Raw genomic sequence first — 17,207 nt, 5'->3', positions numbered from 1 at the left:
ATTATATATATACCGGTATATTTAAAATGTATACATATGTATTGAGACCTTATTTATTATTATATTGAATCTTTTTTTAACGATTATTTGATTGTTTCTTACTTTGCATCTTATCTGTGATGCAATAAAATTATTGTAAGTAAGTTTTAAGAGTATTTTGATGATTATCGGCATGCTATAGTGAATCATAATCATTTTTGGCAGGACAACTGTGAAGTGACATTTTCATATTGCCCCGTGCATAAGAATGCAGATATACAACAGGGCTCAACGCTAAGGTTTTTTTCCACTTGCCCGGTCGGGCCAGTGGGTCTGAATTCTACTTGCCCGAAGTCAATTTTCACTGGCCCCAAATATAAATAGTTTTTTTATTAGTGGTTATCAAATAACGACAAAGATTCAGGTAAATTGTTATATTTGATCTTTATTTACAATGTATGAATAATTCTGACATTGTTGGAACATTTGTATTTTTTTTTTTGCGGTTTTATCCCATATTTTAATCTTGGCCACTCAAACTTTGGCACAAAAATAAATACATAAATAATCCCCTCACACCCGACGTGCTCTCTGCCCTGCTGACAGCCATCGTCCTACAACACGTTCTGCATTGTAGTTGGCGGTAGCGGAGCTATGTAGCGGAGTAGCGGGAGTTTCGCGATCTCGATTTTGATTGGCCAAAACCACATTAAAAAAAAAATCAAATAGTACGTCAAGCATTTGACAAGCATTATCCGATGAGGGCAAGGGGAGGGGACAACATCATAACTTTATCGATGATGATCTTTTTTTTTTTTTTTTTTTTTTTGCTTCGAGTCCTCCACTTGCCCGAATGGGCAAGCGGGTTGTCATAGTTACTTGCCCGATGTGGCGTTTTACTTGCCCCGGGACGTCGGGCAATCCTTATTGTTGAGCCCTGTACAATCTGGTTGCAGAAGTCGTCTCTCCACTCCGATTCCATTGCCGCGTCTCAAGTTGCTAATTGGACTACAAAGACCAATTCCCCCGAGGGCTAAATCTTTGTCAAACCAATGAAAGCAATGGGTGTGTTTTATGAAATCATGTAAAAAATGCTTTTATGGAGACTATTGTGACCCGAAACAGGTCTAAGCTATTGTCATTTATTATTACAGTACTAGTTAACATATCCTGCTGGAATATTGTGTCCATAATGTGGTCAACATTATGCCAAGTCCAAATTGCAAGAAGCCTTTTATGTCTCCAGACATCTAAATTGGTCCCCTGCTTTTGTCTGAATCTAACTTATAAACATACACTCCAGAGAAAACCATTATGTTCAAACCAAACAGACCATTTTTGTAACATTTTAGCGCTCCGTGATCCAAATAAGCATTCTCCTTTTTCCATTCACATTTATAACTGACATTTACAACATGCTGTTATAATACAGTCTCACGGCAGTTCCTGATTTTGTGTACATGGACGTTCATTTTCCAATTTGTTTTCTCATGGCTTGTTGTATACGACAAGACTTTCAGACTACTGGATTTCAATTAGAAGCATCGTTCGTGCTGGCATTATGTTTTTTTTCTGTCCCTTGGGATGACATTATGCTACAAAACAGAAGTTGGGTTTACGCAACAAACCCAGTAAAATGTGATGATCCTTTATTCTTCCAAAGGCAGGGACATTTATAAATACTTCACAAGGAACTTTTCTTTGTTAAGGAAAAGCAGAAAAAGGGAAAATTCCCATCCCTGTACATGAAACCAATAGATGGCATTTGACTGTTTCACAAACTGAGACTGGTTTCAACATTTTATATGTTTATCTCAAGTGACGAGGTGTGTTCATCATCATGTAAAGAGCTGTTCCCCAGAGGACAGGGAGGGACCAGGAGCCGGTCCCACCAGTGGTTTGGAAGTTCAATATTTATCCAGTTCAGAAGCTCGATTGAAGCATGTTGCATGGAAATGTGTTAATTTAGAAACATTACAAAACATTTACATAACAAATAAGTAAATGAATAAAATAGCTTGGGTTCATGACTTACTGAAAAAATATATAGTTCACCGTAATTCAAAACCACTAATATCAACTATCGCCAGCATTTGCCACGTCGACCATGTCTACTGCCGTCGAGACAGGAAGGAAGTGGTTAAGTGGTGAAGTTCGTCTAGTAGGCCAAGTGTAACGTTGATGAGCAAGTGCGACTCCACGCTGCTGAAAATTGCACGCTTTAAATAATGCAGAAAAAAATCCCATCGGCCTCAGCTGTACATTGTGTTTAGCGCTAATTTGCAAGTGTGTGTGCTAACATGCTAAGGCAGTAACTATGGCAAGGATTCAGCATTGTGAGCATGTTAGCATGCTTGCGTTAGCATATTGCTCAAAGAACCCTTGTGCCTAAGTTAAGCCTCAGCATAATAATAATGACTTCTATCACAATAAGATGTTTTCACTCATGTAAAACACAGTTCAGCCACTATCAGGCTGCCTGAAAGGAAAGGTGGTCGTTACATGTTCGTCCTCGTCACCATCTTCATCCTCCCGTAACCATGGTAATGCGAGCTGGGAAAATTGGCTGTTGATGTAAGTTCCTGGTCTAAGTTCTGTGATACACTCTGACTGTGAATCTATGCTAGTCAGTGCATAACAGAACTTTGTCTCGGGTCTGAAAAGTCTTCGGATGGACAGATGGATGGATGGATGGATGGACGGATGGATGGATGGATGGATGGATGGGCGGATGGATGGATGGTTAGACGGATGGATGGTTGAATGGACGGATGGTTAAACGACCGGATGAATGTTTGGACATATGGACGGATGGATGGTCGAACGTATGGATGGATGGATGGACATATGGCTGGATGGATGGTTAAATGGACGGATGAATGTTTGGACATATGGACGGATGGATGATCGAATATATGGATGGATGGTTGGACGGATGGATGGTTGGATTGATGGATGGATGCACGGACGGACAGACGGATGCACGGACTGACAGACGGACGGGCGAACGGTTGGATGATGGAGGGATGGATGGATGGATGATGGAGGGATGGATGGATGATGGAGGGATGGAGGGATGGATGGATGATGGATGGATGATGGATGATGGATGATGGATGGATGGATGATGGATGGATGGATGGATGGATGATGGAGGGATGGATGGATGATGGATGGATGGATGGATGATGGAGGGATGGATGGATGATGGAGGGATGGAGGGATGGATGGATGATGGATGGATGATGGATGGATGGATGGATGGATGGATGGATGGATGATGGAGGGATGGATGGATGATGGAGGGATGGAGGGATGGATGGATGATGGAGGGAGGGAGGGATGGATGGATGATGGAGGGATGGATGGATGATGGAGGGATGGACAGACCAACAGACGGATTGATGGATGTCTTTGGTCATTTTCACATCTGAATAGGAATATCAAAACAAAATAAAGATGGATGACAAAACAAAAATGAAAAAGATTCTGCTGGGATTAAACAGCTAGAAACCAGTTGGACTGGGTGGCTTGTGTGTACAGTAAACAGCTTTTATCTGGATGATATAAACACGTGGGTCAGACGGGAGAACTGCTTCATATGAAGCAGACCTCTCTGCTTTCCTGAGGTGACTCTGCAAATCTAAAATATTGAAGCTGTTCTTCCTGTTTATTATTGCAGGAACCCTCCCTCTACACGGTGAAAGCTCTTTTCATTCTGGACAACGATGGCAACAGACTTCTGTCAAAGGTGAGTTAAGTCATCTATCTGTGCACTCGCATGTTTCAGCCCATGTTACTGTACTGCATGGGAAAACAACAGACATTAATTATGAAGCAATTGTGGCAAAGCACCATCTCCTGGAATGTCACTTTCTTAGTTGAAATGATTGCTGTCACATTTTTTTCAAGTAGAGATATATTATCGCTAAAATCTAAAACAGATGTTTTCCCTTCTTAATTCAAAAGTGCATTTATTTATGTTTCTGTCTCGACTTGAAGTAACTGTAATTATACAAAATAATAACAAATGAAATAAAACTGAAATGAATTTTACGTTCATTATTATAGTTGTTTTTTCTTTAACGAGCAAAATCGTTTTCATTTTTACGTAAAGAGTTTTAGGCTATATAGTTTTAGTTTATGGCAATAACTTTTTAAGTCCTTATTTTAATTTCTGCTCCAGTTTCAGTTACAATAATAACCCTGGTGTAAATACATTGAATGGTATCAAAAGCAGGATTCTAGCTGTCGTGGAGTAAAACACCTAAAACTGCCGGGGTCGTCTCCCGTTACATCCTTGCACATCCGTCGGTTTTCACATGTTTTAGCCCAGAAGGGAATGAAAGCTGGCAGCACGGGGGCCAAAGTTCATTCCCTGTTTGATGTGTGTGTTTCAGTACTACGACCCTGAGCTTTACCCCTCCATGAAGGAACAGAAGAACTTTGAGAAGAACATTTTCAACAAGACACACAAAGCAGACAGTAGGTTCCCCCTCTGCCTCTTTCTGTTCTCGTGACCCTTTTGTGTCCGACTGAACGCTCACACACGTCTCCGATGTCACGATGATACTAGCCTAGAGCGTTTATTATAGTAGCCACTATGGAGCCAAACGTGCTACAGTACGATGTTGGTCATATATCAAAAATCTGGAATATTGTGAATTTATTATTAAATCTTAAAGGTCCATTGGTTTGTCTGTTCAGGGAAACGTATCAGACATTCTTGGACCCAGGAGACTAAGTTTCATTTTAAGAGGAAGCAGGAAGTTTCACACTGATACCTGATGCTCTTCTTATCACCCAGCCAGTATATTCCTCCTTTTATTCTAAACTCCTCCTGCATTCCTTCTTTTCTCCTCTTCTTTCTTCTCCCGTGTCATGCTATATCCCCCTCTCCTTCCCTCCCACCTCATCCCTCCCTTTGTCTCGCTCTTCACATTCTTAAAGCATCCATTTCCCTCACCCATCCTCAATTCAATTTGATATATATCACCCCAAATCACAAATTTGCCTCTCCCTAAAACCCCTTTTCAAAAGAGAAGAAATAAAAGAGGAAGAAACCAACTAATAATGGTGTTCTACTCCCAGAATGGACAATAGATGTCTTGTGTGGAGAATAAAAAACAATTAATTACAACATAGATAGAAATGATACATGAATATCAGAGCAGTAATAATAGCGATATGATAATAGACTCATAGTCATACAGAAGAAATACTAATAGCTGAAGGAGGTACAACCTCAATGATCCAGAGGAAGAGGAGGAGGACGTCCCCGGCAGTCTAGGCCTAAAGCATCTTAACTAAGGGCTGGTCTGAGACGGGCCTGAGTCGGCCCTTAGTAGAACTGTTATCAAAGAGGAAATCTTGTCTCCTTCCTCCTTCTACAGCTTCTACCCACTTTCCTTTTCACTTCCTCTCTCACTCTTTTCCCTCCTTGCCCTTCTTCTCTAGTGCCTCCTCTCTTTGTCATCTCCTCTCATCCTCCCCTTCCCCTCCCTCCTTGTGCCATAATCCCTTTCCCTGACTCTTTCTTTTTCCAAATTTTCTCTTCCATCTCTTGTATTCTACCATCTCTGTCATTCTTTTAATTGGCTGTTGCGTTATCGAGTGTCGGACTCTGTCTTGAAAAGCTAAATAAATTGAAGTCATGATGTGAATAAAGTGGAGGTGTTCTGTCTCTGTAGATGAGATAGCGTTCGTGGAGGGGATGACCGTCGTCTATAAGGGCAGTATAGATCTCTTCTTCTACGTGGTGGGAAGTTCTCAGGAGAACGAGGTAGGGTGAATCTCTGTCAACATCTTCTATTTTATAGCAATTCCCTCCAGTCTGAGTATTAGTTGGCACTGTTCTCCCAGGCTCAGTGAGTATTTATTGGAGTATATGAGTCTGACATGCTTAGGGGGATTGAAGATGTGACTTTAAGTAGCCTTATGTTGGTGCTAAATATAGCTAAAGAAAAAAGGTGGTATGGCTTTTCAAGACTTCACGCAGACAATGCGTAGCTGCTTCACCTGTTAAAGGTTCATCCCGTCTTCAACACATCTTGTGAGCATCAGTGTCTACAGTGTTTATCTGTAGAGCTCAGCCTCCCTGTTTTAACCTCCGTTCATGACCATTCAAGTTGAAAAGATGTGTAAAAACACTCGATGAGACTGTTAAGTTTCTGGGTTTATGTAAAAATCACAGCGTTGATTAATTTCTCTGGAATTAGTGTATTTGTCTAATAAAAGCCATTAAAACGTGCACATTGATATCAAATCACGTCTGAGTCGAATGTTATAACGCCTGGAAAAATAGTTCCTTACAAGAATTATATTTCAAACTTGAATTTGAGCTACAAGGAGGATTTTTATGATAAGATGAACATTTTCGGGTACATTCTGAAACGATCTCAAAATCCAAGCAATTTGGTTAAAATGATTTATGTAAGCGAGGTGGCCAACATGTAGTAATACTGGTGTGGTCTTCTTCAGCAAAAAAGCTGGTGAACATAATGGAGCAACTAAAGTTAAATAGTTGGTGAGAGTTGTTGGAGACCAAAACAGAGCTAAAATGAGTGTGCCATTACAACAGGTATATGTTGGTGTTCCATTTGGTCTGATGGTTCCCCTCAAATGATAAAAAAAAACAAAAAAAATGAATGCTAATAATTTTGTTCTATGGATGCTGTTAAGTTTTCTTTTTTTTTTTCTAGCTGATGCTGGTGTCGGTACTGAACTGCCTGTTTGAGTCCCTGAATCAGATCCTCAGGTAGGCTCTCATTCAATCTTTAAAAAAATGTTATAAGTGAAAGAAAGACGCATTGATGGTATTTTACATGTCAAAAATACCAACAGAGTAACACCATAACAGCGAAATTTGCATGGTCTCCTAAAAATTACATTCCCATATAACAAAACTGTTTTGTCGTGGATTACATTTGCTCTTGATGTAACAGGAATTTGTTTCAAACAAGTCAGAGGAAGTCAGCATAGGAAGAGGTTCAGGTCAAAAACACAGGTCTCATTGGAACCAAGTAGTGTTTCAAACGTTTCTACAATACAACTCTTTAAACAGTTACTTTTACGTCCGATATAACAAAACATAATGACTTCAATTTGCCACATTCTGCTACATTGTTTACTTAAGACCTTATTTCAATCACCTAACCATTAATTTAGAAAAAGATTTTGACTAATTTCTGCGTCTGCCGCCTCTAGAATGATTCTAAATGAAGAATGAATAGTATTAAAGCATCATGTAACCGATGGTAACCCACACTAACACTGCCATCCCTCCACCAGAGCCTCTCAGGGAGATAATTAGTGTCCATGTTGAATTTAAAATGCAGCAATTCATTATTTAAAAAAATGTTTTAACCCGAAAAAGGACTTGTGATTTAAATAATAATAGAAAATGACACAATGAATCCTAGTCCTTATTTTAGCATATTTATTTAACATAAGAAAGATTAGAGTGTGTGTGTGTGTGTGTGTGTGTGTGTGTGTGTTTTTCATGATCCCCCCTCATTGTTGACTACAACATTATCAGGCAAACGGCGGCGGCGGATGTGGTCGCCATGGGAACCGGTGCAGCAGTAATGCAGAGTGTGAGCGACGGAGACGTTGAGAGATTATATTATTATACAGCATATTATTATACAGTATGACAGATTATAGGCTCTTCTAAGTTGCAGGGTGAAATATGTAAATGCAACGTTGGCGTATAAAATATAAAATCAGTGACTAGTGAACGTTCTCCCTGCAGGCCGGCTCATAGAGTTCCACCCGTTGTTACCACATAGGGTCCTCTGTATTGTTGAGTCCTATTGGATAAGACTGCATTTTAATTAAGATTTATTTGTATGGACTGAGATATTAAAGACACAGGTTGACATTTTGGGAAACACTCTTTCAGAGACTGACACGAGGATGGATGCATTACCAGCATACGTAATAGACAAGTCACCGTTTCTATGCTCTTTACTGTCGCCTGGTTGCTAGGCGATGGGACGCAACCTTCTCGTCTAATTTGAGAAGAGGGAGAGCAATTAGCCACTTTTCCCAAAACTGTCAAACTCTTATGAAATTGCAATTTTGTGAGATCCAGATTATTATGAACAGGATTTCTGGGTGTTTTTCTGCAGGAAAAATGTGGAGCGGAGGTGTTTATTGGACAACATGGAGGGAGCGTTCCTGATTGTGGACGAAATCATTGATGGAGGGTAAGAGAGAAATGTTAATAATAAAAATAATATGCGTTGCAGCTTATCTTCATAGATGGAAAAAAATACACAAATGTGTCAATTTACAGCAAATTCCAACTACTTTACAAATGAACTTGCTTTTTATTCTTCGTGGTGATTGATAATACGTGTCCTGCTTGTGCCCTACTTGCTCCTAATTGGTTGGGTTTTTTATTTCATCCCGTTGCCAGGGTGATTCTGGAGAGTGACCCTCAGCAAGTGCTACAGAAGGTCAACTACAGGGTAAGATGGCTGTCAAACAAATCACAACAATGTGTTGATGTGACTCGTCGGAAAAGTCAAAAGTTCTGTTCTCAATCAGCTGTTTGGCCGGTTCCCACGGCTTCTCGCCTTCGCTCACCTGCTCTACCTTTCTTTCTCTCCCTCTCTCCCCCTGTCTCTCTCCTTCTGATTGGCCTCAGCTAATGTCAGAGCAAGCCTATGGCTTCGTCCTGTTTGATTACATCACCGGTAACGTAGAGGGACAAACAGACAGGAGCCAGCTGCTGTAGACAGACAGACAGACAGAGGGTGAGAGAGACTGAGAGAAAGATTGTGGGGGAGGAGGGGGGGTGAATGAGAGTGAGATGGAGACAGTGAAGGGAGGAAAGAGGGATGGCTAAGACAGATGAGGTACATGCATGGTAGTGGAGCATGTGGACTAACCGAGAGGCTTCAAAAATAATGTTGTGTTCACGCCACACGGAAGGTGAATTCTCGCCTGTTTGACCTCGCGATAATTTGCATTTAAAATGTACCTGCATTTATATCGCACTTTTCTAGCTTACTAGCTACTCAAGGTGCTTCACACTACAATTGTATGTAATCGTGCAAAAAGGTTTGCTTTGTGTCTGGTGTGAACACAGGATAAAGGCTGACGTTTTTTCTATATTTTAACATTTTGAGGTGCTTGTGGCACTCGAGGAAAAGCCAGGGGCTCACAAGTTATTTTGTTGTATCCTCTGGGGACAACGATTGTCTGTGCAAAATTCAACGGCATTCCATCCATATCCATATTTCAAATTGGACTGACGAGAGTTCTAGCTCTGCTCTGTGTGTGAAGTGTCACACTGACATAACCTTTGTTGCGATATGTCACTTTAAATATAATTGAATTGAGTTGAATTGAAGCCACCTCCTCTGATGGACCCTTCACGTCCCAGTGCTTTGAAAAGGAGGCATTCCACTGGCTTGATTCATTAAGTTTATTAGGTTGAAAAAGTGACATAACCTCAACACCAAGGTAAACAATTTTATGACAATATATCAATATAACCACATTTGTAAAGTTAGCCCATGTTAAGCAACAAATACCAACCTCGTGAGTTTGCTAATATCGCTAGATTGCTAATGTGGCTAAAACTACTACCAACGATAACACTTGTTGAAATTATTATTTTAAAGTTGAGGTGAAATGGAAAGAATACCTTTTTTAGATCAGATCCCGGGTCATATTTATCATCAATTTAAAAATCCATCCATCCATCCATTTTCTACCGCTTATCCTGTATTCAGGGTCACGGGGGGGGGGGGGGGGGGGGCTGGAGCCGATCCTAGCTGTCAATTTAAAAATGTATGCCAAAATAATTTCTATTTTTCTGTCAAAATGCAATATGTTTCTCTTCCTGCAAACAAAATATGACTCGTACTTTCGTCAGCTAGTTCCAACCACATCTATCCATCTATCGATCTTCAACTTGTAGCAACACAGAGCTAGAGAAGTTGACGAGAAAATCTTTTCCCCGTTGCCCTTATGTTAATGTTAACATTAACCCCATTAGCGTTGCCAGCTAACATTAGCAAACTCATAAGGTTGGCGCAAGTTATTCGCTATTTGACGTCACGCAAACCTAACTATGAGTTACAGTTATATCGAACTATTACGATTGTGTTATCTAACTCGGTGTTGATCATGGACGTGATACAATGTTTTAAGGGCTCAGTAAATTGCCTGATATATTAATAATGAGCGCAATAAAAAGGGTGATTTTCCCCAATGGGTTGTTATGATGGAGAACGGTCCCAGCTTCGGAGCTGCCTGGATCTCGCATTTGCAGATCAGCATTTCCAGCCCCGGAGCCACTAGCACGGCTACACATTCTAATACATTCTAATATGAATGATCAGCTGAGCTTTATCTACACTTATCTACAGTATTTAATGGTGTTTCTACCAATCCAATGGTGTTGTTTTACAGTGCTATGCGTTTGAAGTGTGTGTGTGTGTGTGTGTGTGTGTGTGTGTGTGTGTGTGTGTGTGTGTGTGTGTGTGTGTCAAGCAGTTTGCATGACTTTTCCATTTTTCACTGTATTGTACACACAATGATGTCATTTTTTTTACAGGCGGATGAAAACCCATTATCTGAACAAAGCGTGGCCCAGGTAACACACACATACACATACATCACACTGAATATCACAGACACGTGTTTAGCAATGTGCACCCATACACACATGCAGAGACACCTGTTTTAGATAGCAATACTCTATGAATGTGTCTCATTGTTCTGCCATTTGTTATCACCTCACACAGGTGTTTTGCAAATATTTCACCAAAGTTCTAATGTGTAGGTTATATCGGCATCTAGGTGTGAGGTTGAAAAATGCAACCAACTGAAACGTCCCCTGCTCCATATTGCTCTTTCTATACAAATATCACTAACAAACATAACTAGACCTGGAACCATGTTAATTTGCTAGCTAATAGTCATGCTAGGTGTCGAGAATTCCATGGTGTTTGTGTTTTAAATATTTCAATTTTGGCCACAAATAACAAATATCTTCATATTTGAAGTAATCTTGTTACTAGTTACATCTTTATAGCTCAGCTAGCTAATGTTTGCTGCTTTTTTTTAATGTTACATTAACTAACTATAGGTTATCCTGATAATGGAAATTCACCACGATAAACTTATTGAGTGTTTTTAACGCGTTACGCATTGAAAACCTATATCGACCTGTCCCTAGCTTAAAATTGTAAGAACTTTGCAACACTGATAATCAACAAATGGGTCCGATCAGCGAGTTACCTGTCAGTCTGTACAACTTCCTGTTAACTTCTCTTGGTTTGTTTGTAAAATTCAGTGTGAACTGGAACTTGACCCAAATCCAACAGTGTATTTAGTTTGGTACCAGACCGAATGAAGCCAACTCCAGGTGTAAAAGCAGCCTGACGGAAACACGCCGATATAGTTATACATACTAATGAATACCACTCATACTGACCCACAATGCTCATTTCTATACTGTTATTAACATATAAATCATCCAGAAGCTTCTCTGATACATTAGCTTACCGTATAACGGAGCTAATGGTAGAATGCTAACTAGCTAACTCTGACAGAATGATTAGTAGCGGTTTGACAGCTGTCTGCACATGCATGCTAACGCTTCAGCTAACCACGCATCTCACTCTAAGCTGAAGCTAGCTTGGCTTCAGCTCAGCGAAGTCCCGCCCCTTCTGGTGGACCAGCATGTTACTGTATTTTGGTAAAAATACGCATGGTAGTCAATGGCAAGAGACAAATATTTTGTTTGAATTGTACCATGAATTACACATGTGATTTTTATCAAGAAAGTCACATTTTGAAGTATAAGACTATGAAAGACGACACACCCAAAGTGTGGTAAGTGACATCTCTTTCTGAAGCTACGACACCCGTGTGTTCGGTACCACGATGTAACGACTTTCACGCTAACAACGGGTGTCGCTCGTTCTTTCGCTTTCTGCAATTAAAATGATCTTTTAAATTGACAAATATTTGTCTCTGACCGTTGACTATCGTACGTATTTTGGGGACACCGCTAGACGCGGGCGATTAACATCCTGTGAAGCATTGTGGCTCTCTGGATTCTGGAAAACTGTCAGAGAGCACACTGCCGTGAAGATCTGATTCACTTTGACAGGAATGTTTTTCTGGTATGCTTTCTTCTTTAGTTGCTTTCTTTCTGTGTGTGTGTGTGTGTGTGTGTGTGTGTGTGTGTGTGTGTGTGTGTGTCTGTCTGTCTGTGTGTGTGTGTGTGTGTGTGTGTGTGTGTGTGTGTGTGTGTCTGTGTGTGTCTGTGTGTGTGTGTGTACTCCTGCTCTAAGCTTTTCTCTATCTGTTGCTTTAACCCCGACAGCACATAACAGAGAAACTGGCGCTGACCACTAACGTAAGTCTCTACTTCACACCTGCCTTGAATGTGTCATTTCACTGGGATGATTAACCACCACTCTTCAATTGTTTTACAAAATTAACGACTAGCATATGCTACGACGACGTGAAATAGATGCGTCAGACACCCGAGTCACACGACTAGGAAATATGCACCGGAAAAAAAAACACCAGGGGAGGCTTTACCCAAAACAGTTATAAATGTATTACGATGTTTAGCTTTGAAAATTAAAAAATATTGTATTTTATTTCTATTCTCAGGCACCTTAAAAATATGCAACTCAACCGTTAGCAAGTTATTGTGTACTTCAGAACCGTAAACAACTTATTATGTACTTCTACTTCAGAGGAAAACATTTCTGTACTACATTAACCTGACATAACAATATGATGCATTATTATTGGTTAAACTCTCCATTATGTAGACTTGAAAGCTCCACCATTTAACAGAGGGTTTGTAAATGTAAGTACATAGTGCTCTTAATTCCTCTTTTTCACTCTTCACTTGAAGTAAACATTTGAATGCAGGCCTTTCACTGTGCTGCGTTAATTGTTTTACTATTAATAGTGAAAAGTTGAACACTTAGCAGATAATAAAGTCGGAGGAAGGAAGGCTGCAAAAAAAAATAAAAAATACTTCATTGCAAGTAAAGTCCTGTATTCAATATGAAACTTGAGTATAAATACAGAAGTATTATCAGGAAAATATATTTCAAATTTTAAAAGTAAAGAAAAGAGAACCCATATGATACTACAATGCTTTGTACACCTGTTATACAGGAACACGCAGTAGAACCGCATTTCCCAGGATCCCAGCTGCAGTGAATGTTATCTGAGCTCCATGTGCCCCCTGCTGGTACAATGAGGAACTACATCCTCAACAGTGGAAACAATGTTGATCATCAAAAACAACAAATTGGCCAACTGACACATTTTTACACACAAAAAATAAATAAATAAAAAAAAAGAAAAGAAAACGCAAAGCTCTCCCCAACAATTAAACTGAACTCAAACGTCTTTATTTATCTAGAAATGAATTTGATTATTTTTTCATATTTTAGATATTTTTCCATCCCTGTCAAAAAGTCTATTCGTCTTTGACTGAACAAATATATCAGAACACACATGTGGTGCAAAATAATTGTAATAATATAAAAAAAATACATAAAATAATTATATAATAATAATACCATGATAAATAACAAATATCAGCCTTTAAAACATATTGAGTTTTCTTCTCCCTGTGATTCGACTTGTTACTTTGTGTGACATGTAATGAACTGACTTGCTTTAAGAATAACGTTACACATGCCGTAATTTAAAGGGCCAGATGCCTCCAGACAATGTTTAAATGTGTCTGAGAAATTTAGTCCATGTTGGCTCAGTTATTTGAACATGAGCTCAATCTGACATCTACTGGTTGAACAGTGGTACTGCAACACAAAACATATTTAGACTGAAACGACTTCACTCAAAATATAAAATATATAAAATGTGTCACAAACGAGAACCAAAGTGAGGATTATGTCAAGGCCCTGTTCCAGAAACACATTTGACAGTGTTATATTACATATTTTATGGGCTTTAGGTCCTTATTATTGTGTATTTGTTGTTAATATCTTCTGCCTTATCTTCTGTCTATTGTATTACATGGATATCTTCTTTGTTCCCTTCTCTGTTTTCTAGGTTCTGCAGTCGGCCAAGGAGCAGATTAAATGGTCCATACTGAAATGACTCTCACCAGACAAATCTGTGAAGAGAACATTTTTAGTACCAAAGCTATTTTTTTATAGTAACAGACTAAAGGGAAGGTGTTACTAGTTAATAGGCTGCTTTTTAGAGCAATGAACCGGCCGGTGATAGGATTTTCTTTGTTGTGTAAAGTCATTTTGTTACATTTTGTGTGACGTGTAATTAAATTATTTGCTTTGAGTGTGATGTTAACCCCCACTCATGTAGATTTGACATCCAACAGGCCAATTTATGTCAGGAAATTAAATGGAGAAGTGAAGACTCTGTCTAGCTGTGCTTCTGTAAAGTTATGAGTTATTAACAAATCAGTGATAATAATGAAAACCTGATTGATGTTCAATAATCTATCACATTTATTTTGGTGGAAATTACACTATGTTACAGGAAGCACATTTTCTCCAAACATGTTACACATTTTAATACTTTTTGGGAGAATATTTGAGGAAATACACATGTATATCAATAAAAGCGTGGGGAAAATGTGGAAAATATAAATAGACAAGAAAAAAACACTTCCCAGCAAATTGCCAAAAATTCAAGCTACAAAGCTTAATATCACCAAATAAATTAAATCATCACACACACACACGTACACACACACACACACACACACACACACACACACACACACACACACACACACACACACACACACACACACACACACACACACACACACGCACACACACTCACATACATTTGTGCACTGATTTTCTGAGTTTAATACATAATCAAGTTTTGTAAAATGTATTTTAAGAAATGTAATGAGACTAAACAAATGTAAAAGAGGCAATATGTTCCTGTTGCACTTCCTGTTGTCAGTAAAAAAAAACGAACTCTTATTTTCAAATGTCATTTTCTTATGAAGCTAAATTAGTATCTGTACATATAATTAATGTTACGAGTCAAAGGGAACTGGAAGACCATGGAAGATTATACAGAATTATATCTAGTTTTTGAGAATTAAAGCCGTTAAAAGATATTAAATATTTTCGTAGTTGAAAAGAACAATAAGCGGGAAAAAAAAGCCAAAGACATTTTGTTTACATTTGGTTGTTCTTGAAACAGTTTGTCTGTTATCTGTCCACTATTTGTGAGACTGATAATAAAACATTTGTCCTGGATTTGATGTGTTTTTATGTTGTTTTTGTTTATACTTTTTTTTCATTTATTCCCATCGAAAACATCGCAAGAATGTCAAATAACTATCATACCTTTGCCCTGTATGCGACCCTAATGAATATTAATGAGACCCACAAAGGCAACTCAGATCGTGGGCGTGGTCATGGGTGTTATTGGTAGAAAAAGAGTAACGTCAGGCGACACTCGTTGTAGTCCTCCAGCCAATGGTTCGTTCTGCTTTTATTCAGTAGTTACGTGATTGGTTCTCTCCTACAACGATCTCTGAACAGCCCGAAACAGGCCGACAAGAAATCAGATTCACGATAATAAGAAGTGAAACATCGACAGCAGAGAAAGGTACAGTGGTTATTTCAAATAATAATAATAAAATACTTATATCATTTTGACTGACTCATGATTTATTTATTTGTTGTATTTATTTATTTATGTATGTTTATTTGTACAGTTCTTTCTTTCTTCCGTGATTTATTATTTATTTATACTTAAGATAGTTTTGCCACATCGCCCTCAGCGCCTCAAATATGAAAAGTGGAACTCGGAACTTTTAAAGGTGCGTCTTCGTTGCATTTTAATGATCTGATGTTAAAAAGGTAAAACAAAATCTAAAATAATAATTAACATTCCAGCAACACGTCAGGGAGGACCACACAGCTACTGTGTCAATCCTAGTTATCATACTAAGATATATTTTCATAAAGTACTTGAGCTGTGCAACTTTCCTTTCTTCCATCTTTTTGTATCGTACTCTATGACGTCATGCGTCAGCCCGGCTAGCTCAGTCGGTAGAGCATGAGACTCTTAATCTCAGGGTCGTGGGTTCGAGCCCCACGTTGGGCGCTTCGCTTTTTAGCTGCTGTGAACGAGGGTGACGTGTCGTGTTTTCTACGGGAAACGCCTTAGCGACTTAATGTGACACGAGGCTTAACTCTTGATGTTAACCAAAGGACAAGGAGCGGGGACTAACGTCTCTGTGTTTTTTTGTTTTTTTTTTTGGGGGGGGGGGGGGGGTCCTGCTTCTGACCCTTTCGTTGAACATGTGGAGTCCTGATCCTGGTTCCCGTCCGATGAAACAGACCATAAATCTTCGGACCCCTCATGGCTCAGTATCACGGAAATCAAATAGTCTAAAATACACAATCAACATAGATTAAAGAAGAACACCGCATGGCGAAGCGACAGCCCGGCTAGCTCAGTCGGTAGAGCATGAGACTCTTAATCTCAGGGTCGTGGGTTCGAGCCCCACGTTGGGCGCACATCTTTTTAATGGAAATATTACATCCTTTTATTTGTTTCTGTGTTCCTACTTTCTTTGTTCATGCAGTAGCTTTGGCTCCTTTTAGTTTTCAAGTACATTTCAAATTAACTTATGAAAATAATACATTTGGGGGATGACTTCAAGATTCTATAGATGTGAAAACATTTTAGTGCATCATTTTTGTTTTGCAAGGTCATATCAAATGTTATTATCTTAAGAAATAGCTGCTGGAAATTATTTTCTTTTAGAATTTAATTTCTGTTTGGTCGACCAGGCAATAATTCTTCCGTCAGAGAGTTCCTCATCAAATGATGATTCCAATATTTTGTCCAGCATTAATATTGCATGGATGAATAATGAAGCAGTTGTGGCTCTATAGATATGTGTGCCTTTATATTTTTTGTAAGGAGTACAAAACTATTGGGGAAGTGCTTTATGTCATTTAATAAAGTGTTGTTTTGTGCATAAGTGTTCATAATTTATGAGATGACCATCAGCCTCCATGTTTTATTTTGCTCCTCCAGGTTGATCAGCTGATTGACAGACACCTGTGTTGATTGAATAGTTGTTCAGTGCTCTTTCTCTCTCGCCCTCCCTCTTTTGCATGCTTTCTAGTAGGAGTTTAGACTTATTGATTTTCATTTATTTGCCAAAATAAGAAGTCAATTTGGAAAGAAATTAATATGCTTAA

General features: G+C 39.0%; 1 protein-coding gene across 4 annotated transcripts in view; it reads left to right on the top strand.

The window, feature by feature from the left end:
* copz2 (COPI coat complex subunit zeta 2) overlaps positions 1-14,935 on the top strand; it is a 420,907-nt gene extending 405,972 nt beyond the window's left edge. For 2 of the 4 annotated variants that reach the window (XM_084037687.1, XM_084037686.1), the window contains exons 3-11: positions 3,662-3,730; positions 4,380-4,464; positions 5,670-5,761; positions 6,681-6,736; positions 8,112-8,189; positions 8,402-8,453; positions 10,553-10,591; positions 12,332-12,364; positions 14,053-14,935. In XM_084037687.1, the coding sequence (XP_083893813.1) occupies positions 3,662-3,730; positions 4,380-4,464; positions 5,670-5,761; positions 6,681-6,736; positions 8,112-8,189; positions 8,402-8,453; positions 10,553-10,591; positions 12,332-12,364; positions 14,053-14,100 (552 nt within the window). In that variant the 3' untranslated portion in view covers positions 14,101-14,935. Of the gene's footprint in view, positions 1-3,661; positions 3,731-4,379; positions 4,465-5,669; positions 5,762-6,680; positions 6,737-8,111; positions 8,190-8,401; positions 8,454-8,632; positions 8,738-10,552; positions 10,592-12,331; positions 12,365-14,052 lie in introns of those variants that run through there. The other 2 variants (XM_084037689.1, XM_084037688.1) reach the window with 2 other exon arrangements.
* Positions 14,936-17,207: the final 2,272 nt, after the last annotated feature.

The sequence above is a fragment of the Eutrigla gurnardus genome (assembly GCF_963514095.1).
Source record: "Eutrigla gurnardus genome assembly, chromosome: 20".
Classification (NCBI taxonomy): domain Eukaryota; kingdom Metazoa; phylum Chordata; class Actinopteri; order Perciformes; family Triglidae; genus Eutrigla; species Eutrigla gurnardus.
Note: the sequence above shows the minus strand (reverse complement) of the source record. Positions and strands in the feature narration are given on the sequence as shown.